The following is a 17,975-nucleotide window of genomic DNA, read 5'->3' as shown; positions in this document are numbered from 1 at the left end:
GAAGCAGTTTCTTCCTGCTGCGTTTCATTAATTTCTGGCCTAACCTTTCCTTTTGTGTGGGTTTCATTCCTCTGGAGCCGCCTGACCGGAATGACCTTTGAGCACAGACAAATTGTTGGCTGGGCTGATTGTAGCTGTCCACGCTCTCCACCCACCCACTGCTGACCTGGGGCCACGGCTCTGAGCATCAGTTTTACCTCTTTTTTTTAAATTTGCCCATTCACACTTAAGTTCCTTTTCAAAACTCCTTCCTGCCCTCCTGCCCATGGCACACCTAGCTGGCTTGCACAGAAAACCACCAACTTCTTGTTCCCTTTCCCCAAGCCTCTGTCTATGGCTGCCTCTGCCCCGAGGCTTGTGCTGCAGGTGACTGCCCTTTCTTTGATGTCGAGAAAGACCCTTGCTGGTACAAATAAATGTGACCCACACAAAAACCAACATATCAGGAGCCTGCGTGCTGCTGTGTTTCCCCATTGCTGGTGTCCAGACAGGCAGCGCCAGGTTCCTGCCTTATGGATTTCTCCCACATATTTCCCCTGTTGGAAACCAGCATATCTCTATGGGCTTCAGGGCAGTTTGCATCAACTGCTGATGTGGTCCACTGTCCCCCAAGTCCAGTATGAGACTTCCCTTGGAGATGTCCTCTTTTCTGTCCCCCTGCACTCAGCTTTATCTTCACAATCATCTCGCTTCTCCTTGAGTGGCTCCACGCTCCTGTCTCCTTGGCACGTGCGTTTCATGCTGTCGTGGTTTTCTCCCTGTTACTGGGCTGGCAAAAGTGCTCAGTCCTGTTTCCCCCTCTACATGTGGGATTTCATTCCCATCCGCCTCCCTGTCACCTTGTGACTCTTTATCCTGCCCTCCTTGCCACTCCGCTTCCCGTTTGAACCGTTCCTTTCCGCTTGCAGCTTATTCTGCTCGCACACGAATCTATTTTATTTTCCCTTCAACTGCTCTTTTCTGCTGGACGTCAGCACTGTCAGGCCTCCCAAGGCTGCCTCCCTTGGCAAGCATGCCATTATATCAAGACCCAACAGCTCTGGTTCTTCCATAGCCCTTGTTCTGACTTTGCACTGTGGGGTTCAATTCCTCACTGTCTCCTGTGTGTCTGCTCCTCTTCCTGGTCCTCCTGAAGCATTCCAAAGCCCTCCAGAATCCTCTCCACATTTCACAAGCTCACATCTAAGTCAGTTGTTTCACTTTCACAAAGAACACAAAAATTCAACCCATTTAGGAACCTGGCCGTGATGATCTTGTTGCTTCTCAAGAGCGAAATACTGGCCAGACCTTGACCTGGTATGGAAGGGCAACTGGAGAATGCAGATGTTCCCCTCGTACTACTCAGCCTCTGCTTCATGTGAGGCCCCCAAAGCACTGCTTATCTGACGGGAGGCAGGGCCCCTAACTGACTAGGCACACAGCAAGCAACAGGATGCGTGCTCTTCAAAAGTGAGATGACCACTGTGATAGGTGAGCCCTGGCAAGACTTATATCCAACTCATGTGGAGGTGTGGGGAGTCCAGGGGCAGCATGGGCCTTGTGAACACGCCTCGGGATGGCTTCCCAGGTGCAGAATTTTGCCCTTAGTCCAGTTTCCGAGAAAATAATGTACAATATTCCTAGACAAAACTCAAAACTTGTAAAACTTTTCTAAACTTTTCTTTTAGGCTAGACATAAGGAAAAACTTCTTTTCTGTCCAAGTCCCAAGGGTCTGGAATAGACTCCCCCCAGAGGTGATGCAAACACCTACTCTGGATACTTTCAAAAAACACTTGGATATCTATCTTGCCGGGATCCTGTGACCCCAGCTGACTTCCTGCCCCTTGGGCAGGGGGCAGGACCCGATGATCTTGTGAGGTCCCTTCCAGCCTGAATGCCTATGAAGTCTATGAAATCACATTTCATTACAGATCTCGGCCTCAGCTGAGAGTTGCTGCAAATGTCTTCTGACAGCTCTATGGCTTTGTAATGAGCAAATGCTAAGCTGCAAGTGCTGACACCAGGCCAGACTTCACGGGTATTTTTTTGTGTGGCTCTGTTCAAGTTCCAAGCTGAAAAACTCACTTGAAGGGGAGCAAACACAGGTAGACCTGGGGAAACCAGGTTTTCAAGGCCCCTTTTGCTACTGATCTAGTCTTAAATCCCCCAGGGTTATGAGGCTCCTGTGTCCCCATCACAGCCCTGAGGACTTCCCTATATCTCTCTGATTACTGCCACTGCTACCATCTCCCCAGGCACGATACCACAGTCTGGGGAAAAACAACTTTTGAATTCCTGTCAGGACACGAGGGGAGGAAATCTAGAGCACTGACAATCACTGTCAGTTTAGGAGTCTGCATTTGGGAGCAGCACTGGGGTCTCTGCATGGCTTTAAAGCTCTCTGCTGAGCTCATGTCACTCTGCAGGCCACACATCATCCAAACCCTTTCAGCTCACCATGGAAGGCTCTGGGGATGTTCTGTTTTGTGAGACACGATAAGAAGAAAGTTTAAAAAAAAACACTCCCAGATACTGATTTTCTGTTCAGAGTGACGGCTATGTTAACTCTTTACCAAGCACCCTTAGATAAAAAGGGTCAGCACATGAGAGCTCTGCCCAGAAGTACATGAGCTGGACAACAGACCAGAGCCTTCCATCCAAGGGTTTTACCCCATGCCCATCACCTAGCTATTGTGCCTGAATGTGTCCACATGTTCCCTGAATAGCCCCAAACTGTATTATTCCCCCTTAACTGGGGCATCCAGCAGTGATCAAGAACCAGAGCCAAGAGTTTCAATTAGTACCAGAAGCAAATCCCATATCTGATTGACTGTCATGCTGAATACATGACATAGGACATCTTTTATGCCTCAGGACATAAAAGAACTGGTGCAGGGGCAGGAAGGAGCCTTCCTTCCCTGTTACACACACAACCACACAACTGAGTTGGTACATAATGGTGTTTTCATGCTGACCACTGCCAGAAACAGAATGACTTGGTGTTCTCCAGTGCTGTCTGGAATAGGAATAAATCTTATAGTGCTCAAATAAATCCTATTCCAGACAATAAAATATTATGATTCAGGGACCACTTCTGAGTAACCCTACTTCTGTTCGCTGGCCTTCTTTTTAAGCTATCTGTTTCAGACTGCCATGAACCAAACCCAGGGACCCCAATACCTGTACAGATGTTAAAAAAAAACCTAACTCAGAATCCACCACGTCCACGAGGTCCAATTTTGTTCTCACTCAAGTTAGAGCAAATCACAAGTCCTTTCTACAGTCAGTGGACTCGCATCAGCATCCAGCTGGTGAAGGTGAGAGGATTCAGGGTTCCTTTCATCGTCGGGGGCCAAAGTGAAACCTCTGGCCAACACAGCCCTGAACTTTGGGGGGCATTTGAAATCCTGATCCAAATCCAAATGGCTCAAATTTGTACTTAGAGCCACTTCTCAGTGTGAGGCTTTCCAAACAGGACAGTCCACTTTGGACCCATTTGGCCTCCACTTTTTTTGCTAGCGCTTCCTCTTCTGTAATCTTGTTTTGGTCCAGTTTTACTGGACCGTGAGTGCCATGCATTCCCGGTGTGGTATATTCTGTATGGTAACCCAGCTGCTTTTGGAAGGTGGGTGATATATAAATAACCTGTAAACCAACTTTGAGGTGTAGCTATTATATTGGCATGCTGCACAGCTGCATTAACCATGAGGGATTCCTTCTGGCTGGCACTAGGGGAAGGGTTTCATAGCTGGTAGGGGCTGGAAGGGACCTTACAGATCATTGGGTCCAGCCCCCTGCACTTGGGCAGGAAAGACCGCTGGGATCAGATGACCCCAGCAAGATGGGCGTCAAGATGCTCTTTGAAGATCACCAGGGTGGATGACTGTACCACCTCTGGGAGGAGCCTGTTCCAAACCCTTGGCACTTGGCTTGTAAAGAGGATTTCAAGAGAAAATACATGCAACCTCTTACTACTACAACCTGTGAGTGCAGGAGCCACAATACTCCAACTTCATATGTGTGAGGTAGATGCACACACCCCACCGATCTTCCTGATGTGGCTTAACGGACTTGCAATGTTGTTGAGACAGTATTTCCTACGAAGCATGTCTATGCTGTAGTCAGAACCACGACTGCAGCATATACAAATGTACCCAACCCAGCTTCAGTCTTGTTAATGCAGGCAACAAGAGCAATGAAGATATGGCCATGCACGCTTGAGCAGGGGCTGGCATATATTGAGGGTCTCACATGGCCATGCCTTCAGTGCTGTAGCTGCCCAAACTCGCTAGACAACAGCTCGCTCAGGTAGGCTCAGGTAGGATGTGTGATCTCACACATCCATCCGCCTGCCACACAGACATAAGTGCTGAAGCAGCCCAAGTAGGGCGTTCCTTCAACAGGCGTAAGGAGGGTTTACCGGGGTCTCCCTCCCACATGTGGCTGAGCGGTCTGCTTCCAACTTCCCTCTGCAGTCCACCTACTCACAGCATCATCTCTCAGACGCTGTAAGCCTTACACTTCTCCCACTTACACTGGTTATAATAACTCCACTGGAGATACTGTTGCTTGATATCACCATGAGAAAGAGGAGAATCGGACGTTACATATCTGCTCCCCCTGCTCCCGTGCAAAACCAGAATTCAATCCCAGTTCTTGCTGCCCCGTGACAGCACTGGGATGGGCAAGGAGCGAGGGCATTGCTAACCCTGAAGCTGGAGGGAAGCCAGTGCTCACGCTCTCTTCGAAACTGTTTCGCTCCCCCTTTCGGATATCTCAGCCCAGAGCCCAGGCCGGCCTCCAGTGCCCTTCTTCAAAGCTGCTTAAATCACTTTTGGAGCAAAGCCTATAAACACTGCAGGGAACCGCACTGACTCCTTCGCTGTGCGATGATAGTTCCTGGCAACTGAACTTGCCCATTTACGGTCACGGCAGCCTGGTTCTGTAGCTGCGTGAGCCGTGGATCTGGCTCCTTTTAAAGAGCCACAGACTCCCAGAGTCGGAAAGTAGCACAGCACCGTCAAGTAGGAAAGTAAAGGGGTGGGTGCACTTGAAACCCAGTTAAGGAGAGGATGGGTCAGGGCACTGGGCTGCAGCCCATTTCTAAGCTGCCCGAGTGATTTAGTGCATGCATGCTGTGACTCAGTTTCCTCATCTGTGAGCCTCCATTAAAGTTTGCAAGGCACTTACAGCTCATGTGAGTGCTACAGCCTGTCATTACAACGCTCCAGCAAATCCCATTCGATTGGGATTTCCTGACCACGAGGCCGTGCTGACAGGATTACAGGCAACACTGAAACATCCTCCAAGGGACGTTGCATTTGCTGAACTCCTTCTCCCTCCCCAATCTTATCACTTCGAGTGAAGTCGATGCTCACAGATGGTGCCTGAGCCACAGCCCTGGAGATTGAAGCCCTCGACTTATTCATCGAGGAGGAAAAGTATGGATCTGCTCGTGTATCTGGCAGCTCCAGCACGGAGAGCGCAGGCTTGAGAGAGCAGGGACTGCTCCTCTCTCTACCAGATCCACTTCCTACAGAGCCAGTTATCGTGGTACCCCCGGGATGTGGACTTCCATCCCGTGGGACTAACCTCCAGCCACTGGCGCACATCACTGCCTCACTCAACACCCATCTCAAGTGTCGGTGTCTTCCAATTTAGTGACAAGCTCTGTAGTGGCACGGTCAGGCCCCTGGCCCTGAAGGATCCCAAGTCAGCACACGGATGAAGGACAGGGATAGTTTGAAAGGGAAAAGGAACTGAGATGGGAAATTCTGCCTAGACCTTATCCCTTCTGAGACTGTGCTCATCAGCATGCCTATGCAGTTAACACTTCATTGGGTGAGACTACACTAGTTGGGTGTTTGCAGCGAAGATCAGCACACCCATGCCAACTAGCTTGGGTACCACAAGCAACCAAAATAATGTGGCAGCCTACTGAGTCCCAGGTAGCTTCCACCGCCCATGCTGAAGCCCGTATCACTTAGCTTCACAGACCTCCTCAGCTAGTTAGAAGTAAAAGGCAGAGTGTCACATCCCTGAGACCTCTGCACCCCCAGCCAACTTCAGGAGTTTTGCACCTGGAAGTTGTGTAACTGCTTGTGCAAAGAAGAGAAAGAACTGGAGGCTCAGTGAGCCAAGACAGCGCTCCTCTGCGCTGAAGTCAGATAATGGGAACAGACGGCCGTGAAGACAAGGGCAGCCAGCCCATGCGATTCAACTCGTGCACAAAAAGCCGCATTTATAAAACTGACACGAAGAGAAATGAAATGCCAATTACAGAAAACGCTCAAATAAAGGGAAGCAAATACAATTTGCGAGGCAAATTTTCACGTGCGGTGCAGCAAATGGCTCAGCGCTGCCCAGAAATCAGATCAGCGCTAACGCGCAGTCAGCCTGAGTCAGGGAAATGATTTGAATCCATTTTCCATAAGTACAACCAAATCCATTTTCCATCAGTAAAAAAAAAAAAATAAAGAAAAGGAGACGTGCTTTCTGAAAAGGATTAAGCGGATAAAGCCAAACAGTTTTCCGAAAAAAACTTGCCTCATAAACCAAACACACTTCAAACAGAAATGGAACCGTGAAAAAATCTGCGTAAGAAGATCTGAAAAGCTTCTCCGAAAGAAAACACTGTCAAAACATCTTATGTAAACTCACCACACACAACAGAGCATCAGGAGGCATTTAGCAAATGAAACACAGGCCAAACGTAACTCCTGGAGACAAAATGTAACTCCTTTTCATAATCCCCACTCAAACAAGTTTGACATTTCAGTCTCAAGAAAAAATTTAGGAACAATGATACTCTGCCTGGTTTATGATTAAGGCGTTCTCAATTTTGGTACTTATTGGGAAAAAAACCCACTTTGTGGGAGTTCTTCTCTTCTATATCCATGAAATCCATTCTTTTTTACTTTGTGCTGCTGTAAAAATTTGCCAGTGCTAGAGTCAAGGGAAAAATCTCATCGAAAGAAATGCCTGGGACCATATATATATATATATATATATATATATATATATATATATATATAAAAGGCAAGTAACCTCTTATTTGTAATCTGACAGCTCACAGAAACATTGGAAGGACATGCGATTTATACTGTCTTTGGGGTAGGGACAATCTTTTTTTGATCCAGGTAGTGCAAATAACAAATAAGAGTATATATTTGCACAATTGCTCACAGTGGAAGTGTTCAGGCAGCCATCCAGAGGAGGCTTTGTGGCTTTGAGAGGCCCATCAAGGTAAAGAAGCATTATCATGTGACTTTGACAAATTATGACAACTGCTGTGTCATATTTTATGACAATCAAGGCAACCGCTGTGTCATATTTTCCATTTGTGAACCCCTTTCCCTCCAGGCAGATGTATGTTCCCTTAAGCCACATGTGGATATGCTTCTAGCAATACATTTACAAACTGCAAAGTCTGATCAGAGTTGATTCACAGATATAAAAAGGGGTTAAAGTGGTTCACAGAAGTCATGGAGCTAATCAAAGAGCAAAGTACTACCCAACTTGTGCATCTATGATACTATGATCATAATCTTGCCTTTAATAATTAAAGATTCTGGATCCTCAGGCCCCTTTACCATCTCTGTATGCTTAAGTTTAACAGGCTTGCTCAACTGCACAAAGAAACTGGTAGAGAGGTACAAATTGTACTTAGAAGTCCTGTTTTCAGCCCTCCTACTCCATGACTATTACATATATGAACATGTTATGCCAAAGAATGACCAGGATGCTGAAGATCTACTAGACTGAGAACCCTCTGTGATCCCTGGATGTAAGATGTTATAGAAGCACAAAGCATTATTAGCCGAGCTGGCTGAACTACTTTCAAAGAACAATTTATACAGAAAATACAGCTGCTCTTCTGGGCAGCCGTTTTCCATAACCAGATATCTGAGCTTACAAAATGTGCACATTACTTGAAATGTAGTCAATAAATGGTTCTGTGTGAGTGAAATCTAGTTCATAGTTTATAAGTGATCCAGTCCTTGTGACTTACAGTGGTATTCACTTCAAGGATCGATTATTTGAAATTCCTATTCAAACAGTATGATCGGCAGGGATCCAGGGTTTTCTGTTCACCATGGAAAAATGTGGTGAAACCTGGATTTTCTCATTTTAAGGAGAAAAACCCAGATTTTCTCCTTTAAAGGAGAAAAGCACAGTAAATGGTGGGCTTCCCCTTGAAGGCAGGCAGAGTTCCAGCCTGTGAGGGGCTGCGGGCAGTGAGAGAAAGGTGATCAGCCCGGGGCTGCATGTGCATGTGCACGTGGCCACCAGGCGGCCTGGAGAGCAGCTCCCTGCAGGTAAGTCTGGTGGCAGTGGGGGTGGGGGAATTGAGGTCCCCATAGTGAGGGGGGAAGGGAGTTGGGCAGGGCAGGGCTGGGGCTGCTGCCCAAGCAGGACACAGCATGGGGCTGAAACGCATGGCTGCAGGGCCCAGGTGGGGAGCAGGACTCATGTGGGGCCATGGGTGGCTCATCCACAGGGGAGTGGCTCCCCACTGCTGTGTGCACCCCTGGAGGAGGCATGTGACTCCCAGATTTGTGCGTGGGGTGGGCGGCCCTCTGCAGGCTTGGGCTCCCCACCCCGCTGCCCTCCACCTAGGGCCTCAGTGGCCCATCTAGCACGGCAGGGCACAGCAGGGTGGGGAAATGTAGTGCACGGCACCGCCATGGCAAGGTGCCCCCTGCCCATACGGCAGCAGCGGGGGGGTGGTGCACAGTTGTACCCTTTGCTGCTGCTGAGCGGGCATGGTGCACCCCACCATGGCAGTGCAGGGCTCATGGCAGCGGCATGAGCTTCCCTGCCCAGTCCTGCTCTGCCCTACCACGCCAGGTCTCACAGAGGCCCCAGGGGGAAGGTAGCAAGGCAGGGAGCCCTGAGCCTGCAGCAGGCAGCCTGCATCCACCCCCCCATGGGCTCCACTCTGGCCATGCTGCCCATGGGGGAGGGTGAGCTGGGCTCTGCTCTCTGCTACACTGCAGCAGCTGCCACCTCCTACGGGGAGTAGCTGGGGTTTGAGCACTGCTGCGGGGGGCAGGGGGCTGCAGACCCAGGTCCCTGTCCCCGTACCCCTGGCAGCTGGGGGCCCCCTCCAGCAGGGCTGGTGAGAAGTGCGGGGTTGTGGGTGGCGAGTGAGGGGCAATGGCATGGGCAGGGCACTGGCATATCAGGGTTGCTCAGTGCCACAAAGCAGTGTGGCAGGAGAGGGGGGCAGCTGCAGCTAGACCCATGTCCTGGTGAGTGAAGGGGGCAGAAGGAGCCCTGATTTTCCATGATAAAAACCCAAAATCAAATGCCAAAATGTATCAGTATTTACAATTTATTTTATTATAGTGATTGAGGCATTGGCAGGCTTCCAAATTGCTTTAAAATGGTAAATATATCAATAAAACATTGGGTTCAACTGATACCTATATATATATTAGCGTTTCATTTTGATCATGGAAAAACCATGGATTTGGGGGGTTTTAATGAGAGAATTTGCAAATCTTTTGTCTTTGCTTTATCAGAGAATGTGTGATTTTTAAACAGACAAAACCAGGACCCCTGGGGATCGGTGACTTACAGACGTTTCTTTTGCTCTTGGAGTCAGTGACTCCCAAACCCACTAAGGGTCTTCAAAAGCTGAATCCTAACCCTCATGACATTCACCCTTTCCATGTTGCCAACTGCTGAAACTTCTTTAGCCTGATGAAGGGTTTTTGAACCCGAAAGCTTGCTTAATAATTGTTTTCCAGCTATTTAAGTTGGTCTAATAAAAGATATCAGATTCACCCAAAGAACCTTGTCACCCTTTCCATGACATTTCTCAGCAAATTTTACATATATACAAGCAAACGAGCAGTCTTGCCAGTACCACCAAAGCACATTCATAGGGCTTCTTTTGACGAATGTTCATAATTGTTTTTCTTGAAGTGCACTTCTAGCAATGATCTAGTCCTAGCATCTGATGAAGTGGGCTGTTGCCTACAAAAGCTCATACATCTCTCAACCAGCGCATTTGTATGTGCCACCCTGCCTTATCTTCTATTTGACTTCATGCTAATGTGGCTAACCACCTTCAAGCCTCAGAATCACCTAAAGTGACTTAAGAGCCCAAGTCCCAATTGCTAAGGAGATTTAGGTGCTTAGGTGTGTGTCTTTCAAAATCAATGGGACCTTCATCTCCTCAGCCCCCACGGCCCTTTTAGCTGCTAGTTTTGGTTGCCTATCCTATTTAAACAACTTTCCAGAGTGATATGACTCAGCACGGAGATGCATTTCCTGTGATTCAGATGAGTTTCAAAAGTCCCCATTCATCCTTCCAGCATTTACTAAAGTACGACTAAAGCTCATCCTGCCCACCCCATGTTATCAGCTGCTGGACAGTAATCCAAGTGCTATGGGAAGTTTCTACCACGGCTCGTCACTGGGTCTAGTGCCATTTGTGAGAAAGAAGTTATTTTTCTAATCTTTATGATTAATTCTTTGGAGATTTCCTACACACTTCACTTAACACCAGTAACCAGAGCCAGGTTTTCAGTTCCCATTTAGACACCTAAGTATTTGGCCAGATTTTCAACAGAACTCAGCACTGGGAATCTGCACGGAGAGTGCGTCTGTCACAATTATCCAGGTTTTCCAACTCAACCAGTCCAAAAAAAAAAAAAAAAAAGCTGGCAAATCAAATTAATTTATTTACATATTTTTATATGTAATATTTGAACAGCCTTCAAAAATGTCTATGGTCTGGACTTTTCATGTGAAGTTATAATATTTGCATGGGAAATATTGATCAGAAAGATTTTTTTCTTACAAAATTTCCTGAGAATAATAATCAGCATGTTTCCAGCCAGCTCTGCCCTCCTGGAAATCTGATCCTGACTGTGGGGGGCTGCAGAGCTTTGAAAATCTGGCTTGGTTACTCCCTCTCCAGCTTGCCTGTCTACCACACACTGCTGCCATCACACTATTGGCTTGGCTACCAAGTTATTCTGGCTGAGTCGTGGGTGCATGGACACTGACTTAAGTCATCAGTTCCCAAACAAGGCATTGGAAGGGATTCAATTCAGCAGACAGGGTCTGGCCAGAAGTGCAAGCCAATCAGGAAGTGGGATAGCAAGCCTGGAAGTGGGGTCTGGGGCCCAAAAGACTAGACACAACTGATCTAAGCAATTCATTCACAAAGCCAAGTTCAAAAGCATGCATTGACTTTTGAGAGCTCCCCCTTTTCTATGCACACCCTCTTCCCTTTCATCCACTTTGTGTGCAGGAGAAGGGACTTGGGACTTGCATTCAGTGTGTAAGGTCTATGCCAGGCACAGGCTCCACTCACATTTGTGCCATACAACTGCTTCATGCAGCTTTCTGCCATGAACTCAAGGGGTGCACCTACATATAAAATTAACATGGCTGAATAAACTCCAGCGCAGTTGGCACTGGAGTTTATTGCTCCCAAGCACAGCATTTACACATGCGCCTGGGACTGCAGCACATTGAGCCTGGGTGGCACAGCCCCGGCTAGCAGGGGGGTCCGGGATGCCAGCCTGCCAGCCAAGGGCTGCTCCAACCCAGCTCAATGTGCTGTGGAGGGTCTGGCTGGGCCACAAAGGTGCTTCAGTGAGGGGCTAGCCAGCAGGCAGCTCCCACCCTGAATCGCCCTTGTGTCCCAGCCAGCCCCAGTCACCATATACACGTGTGTTGCGGTGGAGTACATAACTCCACTGTAGGATAACACTTGTGTCTGGGAATACTATTCTATGGCAGAGTTAATTAGTCTACTTCATCCTAATAGCACTGCACGCGCAGACAGTGATGCTTACTCCAGAGATAATTAGTCAGTTCTGCAGTAAATGCCTTGTGTAGCTGTGCCCAAGGACTTGCAAGACTAGGGTTTTAAGCTTTAAATAGCAAGCAAAAAGATTTAGAGGGTTTCTAGGACTATTCCATGCAATGGGTGGGTATATACCTGCTCTGGCAGTAGTACATTGCATCAGTAGTCTTATTATTATTATTATGATTTATGTCCTGCTCTATCCAGGATACACGTGAAACTTAGGTCCTTATTGGAAACAGCAAAAGATGCTTCCTTTCACACGACAGTGGCATGGGACTTCCAACTCCAACTCCTTTAGGAGAAGCTCGACCTCAACTCCCAATGTCCATTCAGAATCCCAAACTGTATACAGTGAAACAGGCAGTTAGGACCCTACCACCCACAGGCACTAGCAGATCAAATACAATCACCATAAACCGTCCTGATCTTTACCTTAGATGACTGGGATTAGTGCTAGGGTTAAATTATGCAATTTAGGGAGAAGGCAATGGTATCTTTGCATATATTTGCACAGCATCTGGTATAAAGGAGCCCTTATCCTGAGTGGGACCTCTGGGATTGTTTCATAATAGGAAAAAAGACACAAAACAGCAGCCTACTTACGCTATAGGTTATAGACAACTGTATCAACCTTCGAGGATAGGTCTGCATGGTTCTGCAGGGATGCAAATAGGGATGATCTAGTTGGGGCAGGTCCTGCTTTGAGCAGGGAGTTGGACTAACCTCTGAGTCCAACCCCTTGCTCAAAGCAGGACCAGCCCCAACTAGAGGTGACCTCCTGAGGTCCTTTCCAACCCTAATTTTCCATGGTTCTATGAAATATAGGAAAACCATGCCTCCCCTTTTAGAGTGGTTAAAAATGTATGTTTGTCCAAGCTCTGAGACATCCTGGAGCTTGTAAATTCAAATCCCAGCAAGCCGAGGAATGAAATAGCTGTAGCTGGAGTGCAAAATCTAATTAAATGCATGTTCATGTTTGAATCCTGATGTGAATGCTCTCAAAAGGTAATCATCTATTACCTCCCGCCTATTGCCTTTCATCCTGAGGATGCACCATAAACTCAAACTGACATGCAAGCAATGTGTGTGGGTCACTTCACCCATGACTGAAGCGTGGCCAGCTTCACGACAGAACGTAACAGCTGTCTAACATGACGCAGCAAGAGTTTAGGGCAGGGAGTGAATGTGCATGCAACAAAAACTGCAGAGGGGATTTTAGAGGGGCAGAATATTGTTACTGGAGCAGAAGCTTGGCACGGATGTGATCATTAACTCTTCAGAAAGTGTCATGGGATTATGAATGACCACAAGCAGCTCTGACTGGTTTTTCATCTCAGCTGAAAGACAGCAGCTCCGGTACCATGTTGGGGCACTGTTGGTGGGGCATTCACACTCCTCCAACCCTTCCTACAGCACCTTGGATCTTCATTGTAGGTCTCCCATCCTAGGCTGTGAACCAGCTGGATCCTTCTGAGCTTATGAAATCTGAGGGACTCACATGCAGACTTGCTGACTAATAAAGATTTCACTGACCTACTTGCCCCCCACCATCCAGAATTCAAACCACGCCGTCAGCGAGGACAATTTATTACCTGCACAAGAAGTTCCAGCTTCCTGTCATCGAGGAGATGCACTTGACATCGGCGGCCCTCCGTCATCTGCAAGAGAGAGGACAGACATGCGTTTCAGGGTGCTTAATTTACAGGGCTGGCAACTGCCACTACCATGTTGTGGCTCTGCTCTCTCAAAACCCCATCCAAGCCGAGGGTTTCATTCACAGTTTTCCCTTCCCTGGCACCAGGAAAAGAAAAGGTTGGAAAGAGAAAAAGAAAAAACACTCTCGCAGCTGTCACCAAACAGCACGCGGCCCCTGCTTTGACTCAGCCACAGAAGGGAGAGCGTTCCAGTGTGAAAAACGAGCCTGGGGCAGAAGGTGACTAAGGGAGGCTGTTTCCCGTATGCAGGCTGATGGAGATGGCCCTGACACTTCCCACCTCGGCCCCCATCCATGCAGCTGCCCTTCGCCAACGTGGCAACACCAGAGAAAATCCCTGTCCATATTTCAAGGGAACGTTCAACACTTGACAGGTAAAGATTCAAACATACCTGAAATTACCCCAAGGATTCAGGTGGCCCTTTTCTACCTAAGTATGTCTATACTAGAAAACTATACAGACTTAAATACTGATATAGCTAATGTTAACAGACATGGTTATAGCAGAATGCTTTTAAACACAGACAAGGTCTCTTACAGTCACCTAGATTGTGGCAGCAATGAAATGCATGAGATATGTTTCCCTGAATGATGGAAGCAATCCCCAAGGTCAGCCAAGAGTTAGAGACCAGTGCTTACGTGGCACCATAACCAAAAGTTATATTAGATATTCAGGCTCTGATTTATCGAGTGACTTAAGCGTATGCATAACTTTACATATGTAAATAATCCTATTCGCAGTCAAGGGGAAGTGTATCCCAAGGCAACCTATGTTCTTATGAAACTCTCCTGCCCATACTGTCAGCATATGACCAGGAAGTGAGAGAGTGTTTTGGTCACTCCTAATAAAGTCAAGAAAAGTTTTGCTGGGATAACCCTGCAGTGCATTTGAAAGGTTTAAATTTTAAGGGGAATATTCAGAATTAAGATGTTGGCTAACTAAGTTACAGTTATGCAACTCACAAAGACACTCTCATGGACCCAGAAGAACAAACTTCCATCTTCAGCTTTCTTTGGGCAAAAATGAAGTTTATTTCCTACCTGGGCGGACTTTTTACCATCTTTAACTTTCCCTGAGCCCGAGGAAAGGTGCGTGAGTCTGAAAGCTTGCAGAAAAAGATCATTTTTTTGCGATTTCCTAGTTGGTCTAATAAAAGGTATCATCTCTGAACAAGATTCTGGAGTTTTGCATTTCTAGTTAATGAAGTACAGCTTTGTCTGTAGACCTGAGTCATCTGGATTGCAGATTCAGAATCATACATTGCTCCAGTTTAACAAAATTTAACACCCGAGGTGAGTTTTATTAGAGGCTGCATTAACCAACAAAATATTTCCCTTTCAGGTACCACCAACCCATGTAATATTTATGAACCTGGGCATGTATAAATATCACTCTGATCCCTGCAGGCTTTGTCTGTGTTGCTAGTTATACCAAAATATTTTTTGAATACCCAACAATGCTAAATAATACCGCTTTCCTTTGCATATTCAGCTGCTTAGGCACAATTGAAGCTCTGGCATTCAAATCAAAGGAAATCCTTTGTAAAACAAGACTTCTCATAAATGTCAACTGGTTACTACCGCAGCAATAAATTGTCCTGCTACAAGATATTTCTAAGGTAAGTAATGGCATGTAAAGTATTGCTTTACATAGGGCATATTACTTGGTGAGTGAGATTTCCACCATAAACCCTCTTTGTATTTAAATGGCTTTCAACTCAGCTGTAAAGATATGCTCTAAGCGTGCTGTCCAAGGCCCCAGAAAAGGGACTTTATACATCTAGAGCACCTTTTCATCACAGATCCCCTAAGCCTTATGCAGTATTCTAAGGGTATCTCCGCTGTCATAAAATGCTTCTATTTAAATGTTACAGACAACTTAACGGATGAGACTAGATTCAGTTTCTTAGAGAACTCCTAAATGCTCTTTTTGTCTTCCAATACTTCCTGCCAGACACCAACAGAGCTCACAAGATAGAAATCCATGCTTATTCACCATTGGGGCATAGTCCTAAGGCAGGGGTAGGCAATGTTTTTTGGCCAGAGTGCCGGAAAACACCACAATGCCTACCTTGGAAGGTGCCGCAGTGCCGGCATGCCAGAAAAACAAAATGGGGGGGGCGGAGGGTACATAGCAGGACGTACTGCATACTAGTATATTTAATAATCATAAATGTTGCCTTTGTTGTTGTGTGTTCCTTTTTTGTTAAGCATGTTGTCGTGAGAGAGAGAGAAAAAGAGAGAAATAAGAGAAAGAGGAGAGAGAGAGAAAGAGAAAGAAAAAGGAGAAAGAAAGAAGAAGGAGAGTAGAGACACACACACACACACACAGACCCCCCCACCCCTACCACATGTGAGCAAACACAGAGAACCAGAACACACCCAGAACCAGACCTGTGCACACACAGACACGCAGAACCAGATGTGCGGGCGCACAGAACCAGGCTGCTGGGCCACCGGACAAAGTCTGACCCGGCAATGCCCTAGGACCGCCTGAGCCCCTGTGCTTCCCCCGGGAGCCAACCCCCCGGGCTGCCGCGTGGCCAGCTGAGGCCCCAGCCCAGAGCCTGCCCATCAGCCCAACCACCCACTTACCCACCCCACACAGCTGGTAGGACCATTCAGGACATCTAAACCGTTATCCCCAGAGAGGCTGGGAGAGCACACAATGGCAGATCCCCACCGCAGTCCCTCCACCCTGGTGCCAAGGCAGCTGGTGTAGGGGAGCATCAAGGAGTGCTTTCCACCAGGAAAGCAAACCAGACTGGCTCTGGACTGATAGTGCTGGCTATCCATAACACCCCACTGGGTCCAGGGCATTGCTCTGGGGTCAGGCCAGTGCAGCAGGGGAGGGGAGAGCTGGGCTGGAGCTGGGGAGTCTGTCCTTGTACCCTGAAGGGCTGAGCTGCCCTGCTGTCCACTCTGAGGTGCACATGCAGTCACCGCGAGAGATGATGCTGGAGCTGTGCAGCCCTGCGCAGCTGTTTGCAGCCTGCCTGTTGCTTGCTGCAGCTGCCCAGAGCCCAGGCTGGCTACAAACAGCTGCACCAGGCTCCAGAGCCCAGTCACTAACTCTGTGCCGGGAGCAGGGGAGAGGCCGGGGTTGCACTGCCTCAGCCTCCTCCCACCGCCCACTCCAAGGTGCGGGTGCACGTGCTGGTACTGGTACAGAGCTGATGCCAAAGCCTGGTGCAGCTATTTGCATCCTCCTGGCTGCAGCTGGCCCCGGCTCTGGGTAGCTGCTGCCAATCATGGAGCCCGGGCTGCTCCCAGCAGGGCTTGCAGCCTCCACCTGCGGGGAACACCCTGGGCTTCGTGGCTGGCAGCAGCTACCCAGAGTTGGGGCTGGCAGTGGCGTGCCAAGCAAAATGGCTTTGTGTGCCATACTTGGCATGCATGCCGGGGGTTGCTGACCCCTGTCCTAAGGCTTCTGATAGGGTAATTGAGACAGAAAGCTGGTAAGTGACTTGGCCAGGGCCATGCCATGAAGCAGTGGCAGAGACCACCCAATTCTCCTGAGTTGCAGTGGGTGACTCACTCTCATTAGGGCACAAAAGCACATTTTAAAATGAAAAAGCAGTACCCAAACACAAAGGGAGGAAGGGTTAAAGCTGCAGATATTTTTGGGTCTGCACTCTTATATTTCAAAGAAGGCTCAGTTTGCAACTTGAAGCTTGGGAGTTTTCTACTCCATAATTTTGTAACCTCCTAGTTAGTGCTTTTGTTACTTCAAAGAAAACCTGCCTAAATGGAAACAGATGGTAGATAAAGCTCAAAAATAAAAATATAAAGCTGCTGAGCTATACTGCATGGCACAGAATTTTGCCCATGTACAAAGTGCTGTGAATATTGTTATCATCTGCAGAGACAGGGGAAAGGCAGGAAAAATCTCATCTGTCTGTCTTTGGTTTCTTTACTGCTGCACATCACCGGAGTATCTGAGTGTGTCACATTATACTAGTGGACTTCAAGAGACATGTGATAATATCTATAAAATGTTATTATAGTGCACGTGTGCATGTGAAGGTAAGTGTAAGTTCTTTTACAGCCCATACACAAATTTGGTATGGGTCCCCCTCCCATGTTAAGATTTATATCAGAGCATATAATAGCTAATGTACATGCATACTGTTTTCCTGGACTGAATCCCAGATTTTGGCTGTGTCTCATTAAGCCTTTTATTGCTACCAAAACCACGCAGATATCCCATCAGCTCAGATGGGAAGGAGTCTGTGGAGCAAAAAGATGGGAACTCAACCCCTCCTGTTGTCTGGAAACTCAGAGCAGCCCTGGAGTGCGGCGCTGCGGCAGCTGCGAGGTCTCCGCATGGCCAGAGGTCCGTTACAGGCTCTACCCCATAACACACTATGCTTGGATAACGAGTGCCTTGCTCTTGCCTAAAACTGCAGATACTGGCTATCAGAGAAGACAGGGTTAGCAGGCTAGAG

General features: G+C 47.7%; 1 protein-coding gene across 3 annotated transcripts in view; it reads right to left on the bottom strand.

Moving 5' to 3' along the window:
- The window catches only part of FRMD4A (FERM domain containing 4A), a 287,505-nt gene that overhangs the window by 151,619 nt on the left and 117,911 nt on the right, over nt 1-17,975 (bottom strand). For all 3 annotated transcript variants that reach the window (XM_025202284.1, XM_014519241.2, XM_025202285.1), the window contains exon 2: nt 13,406-13,471. In XM_025202284.1, the coding sequence (XP_025058069.1) occupies nt 13,406-13,471 (66 nt within the window). The remainder of the gene's footprint in view (nt 1-13,405; nt 13,472-17,975) is intronic.

Source organism: Alligator sinensis, unplaced genomic scaffold (assembly GCF_000455745.1).
Source record: "Alligator sinensis unplaced genomic scaffold, ASM45574v1 scaffold1216_1, whole genome shotgun sequence".
Classification (NCBI taxonomy): domain Eukaryota; kingdom Metazoa; phylum Chordata; order Crocodylia; family Alligatoridae; genus Alligator; species Alligator sinensis.
Note: the sequence above shows the minus strand (reverse complement) of the source record. Positions and strands in the feature narration are given on the sequence as shown.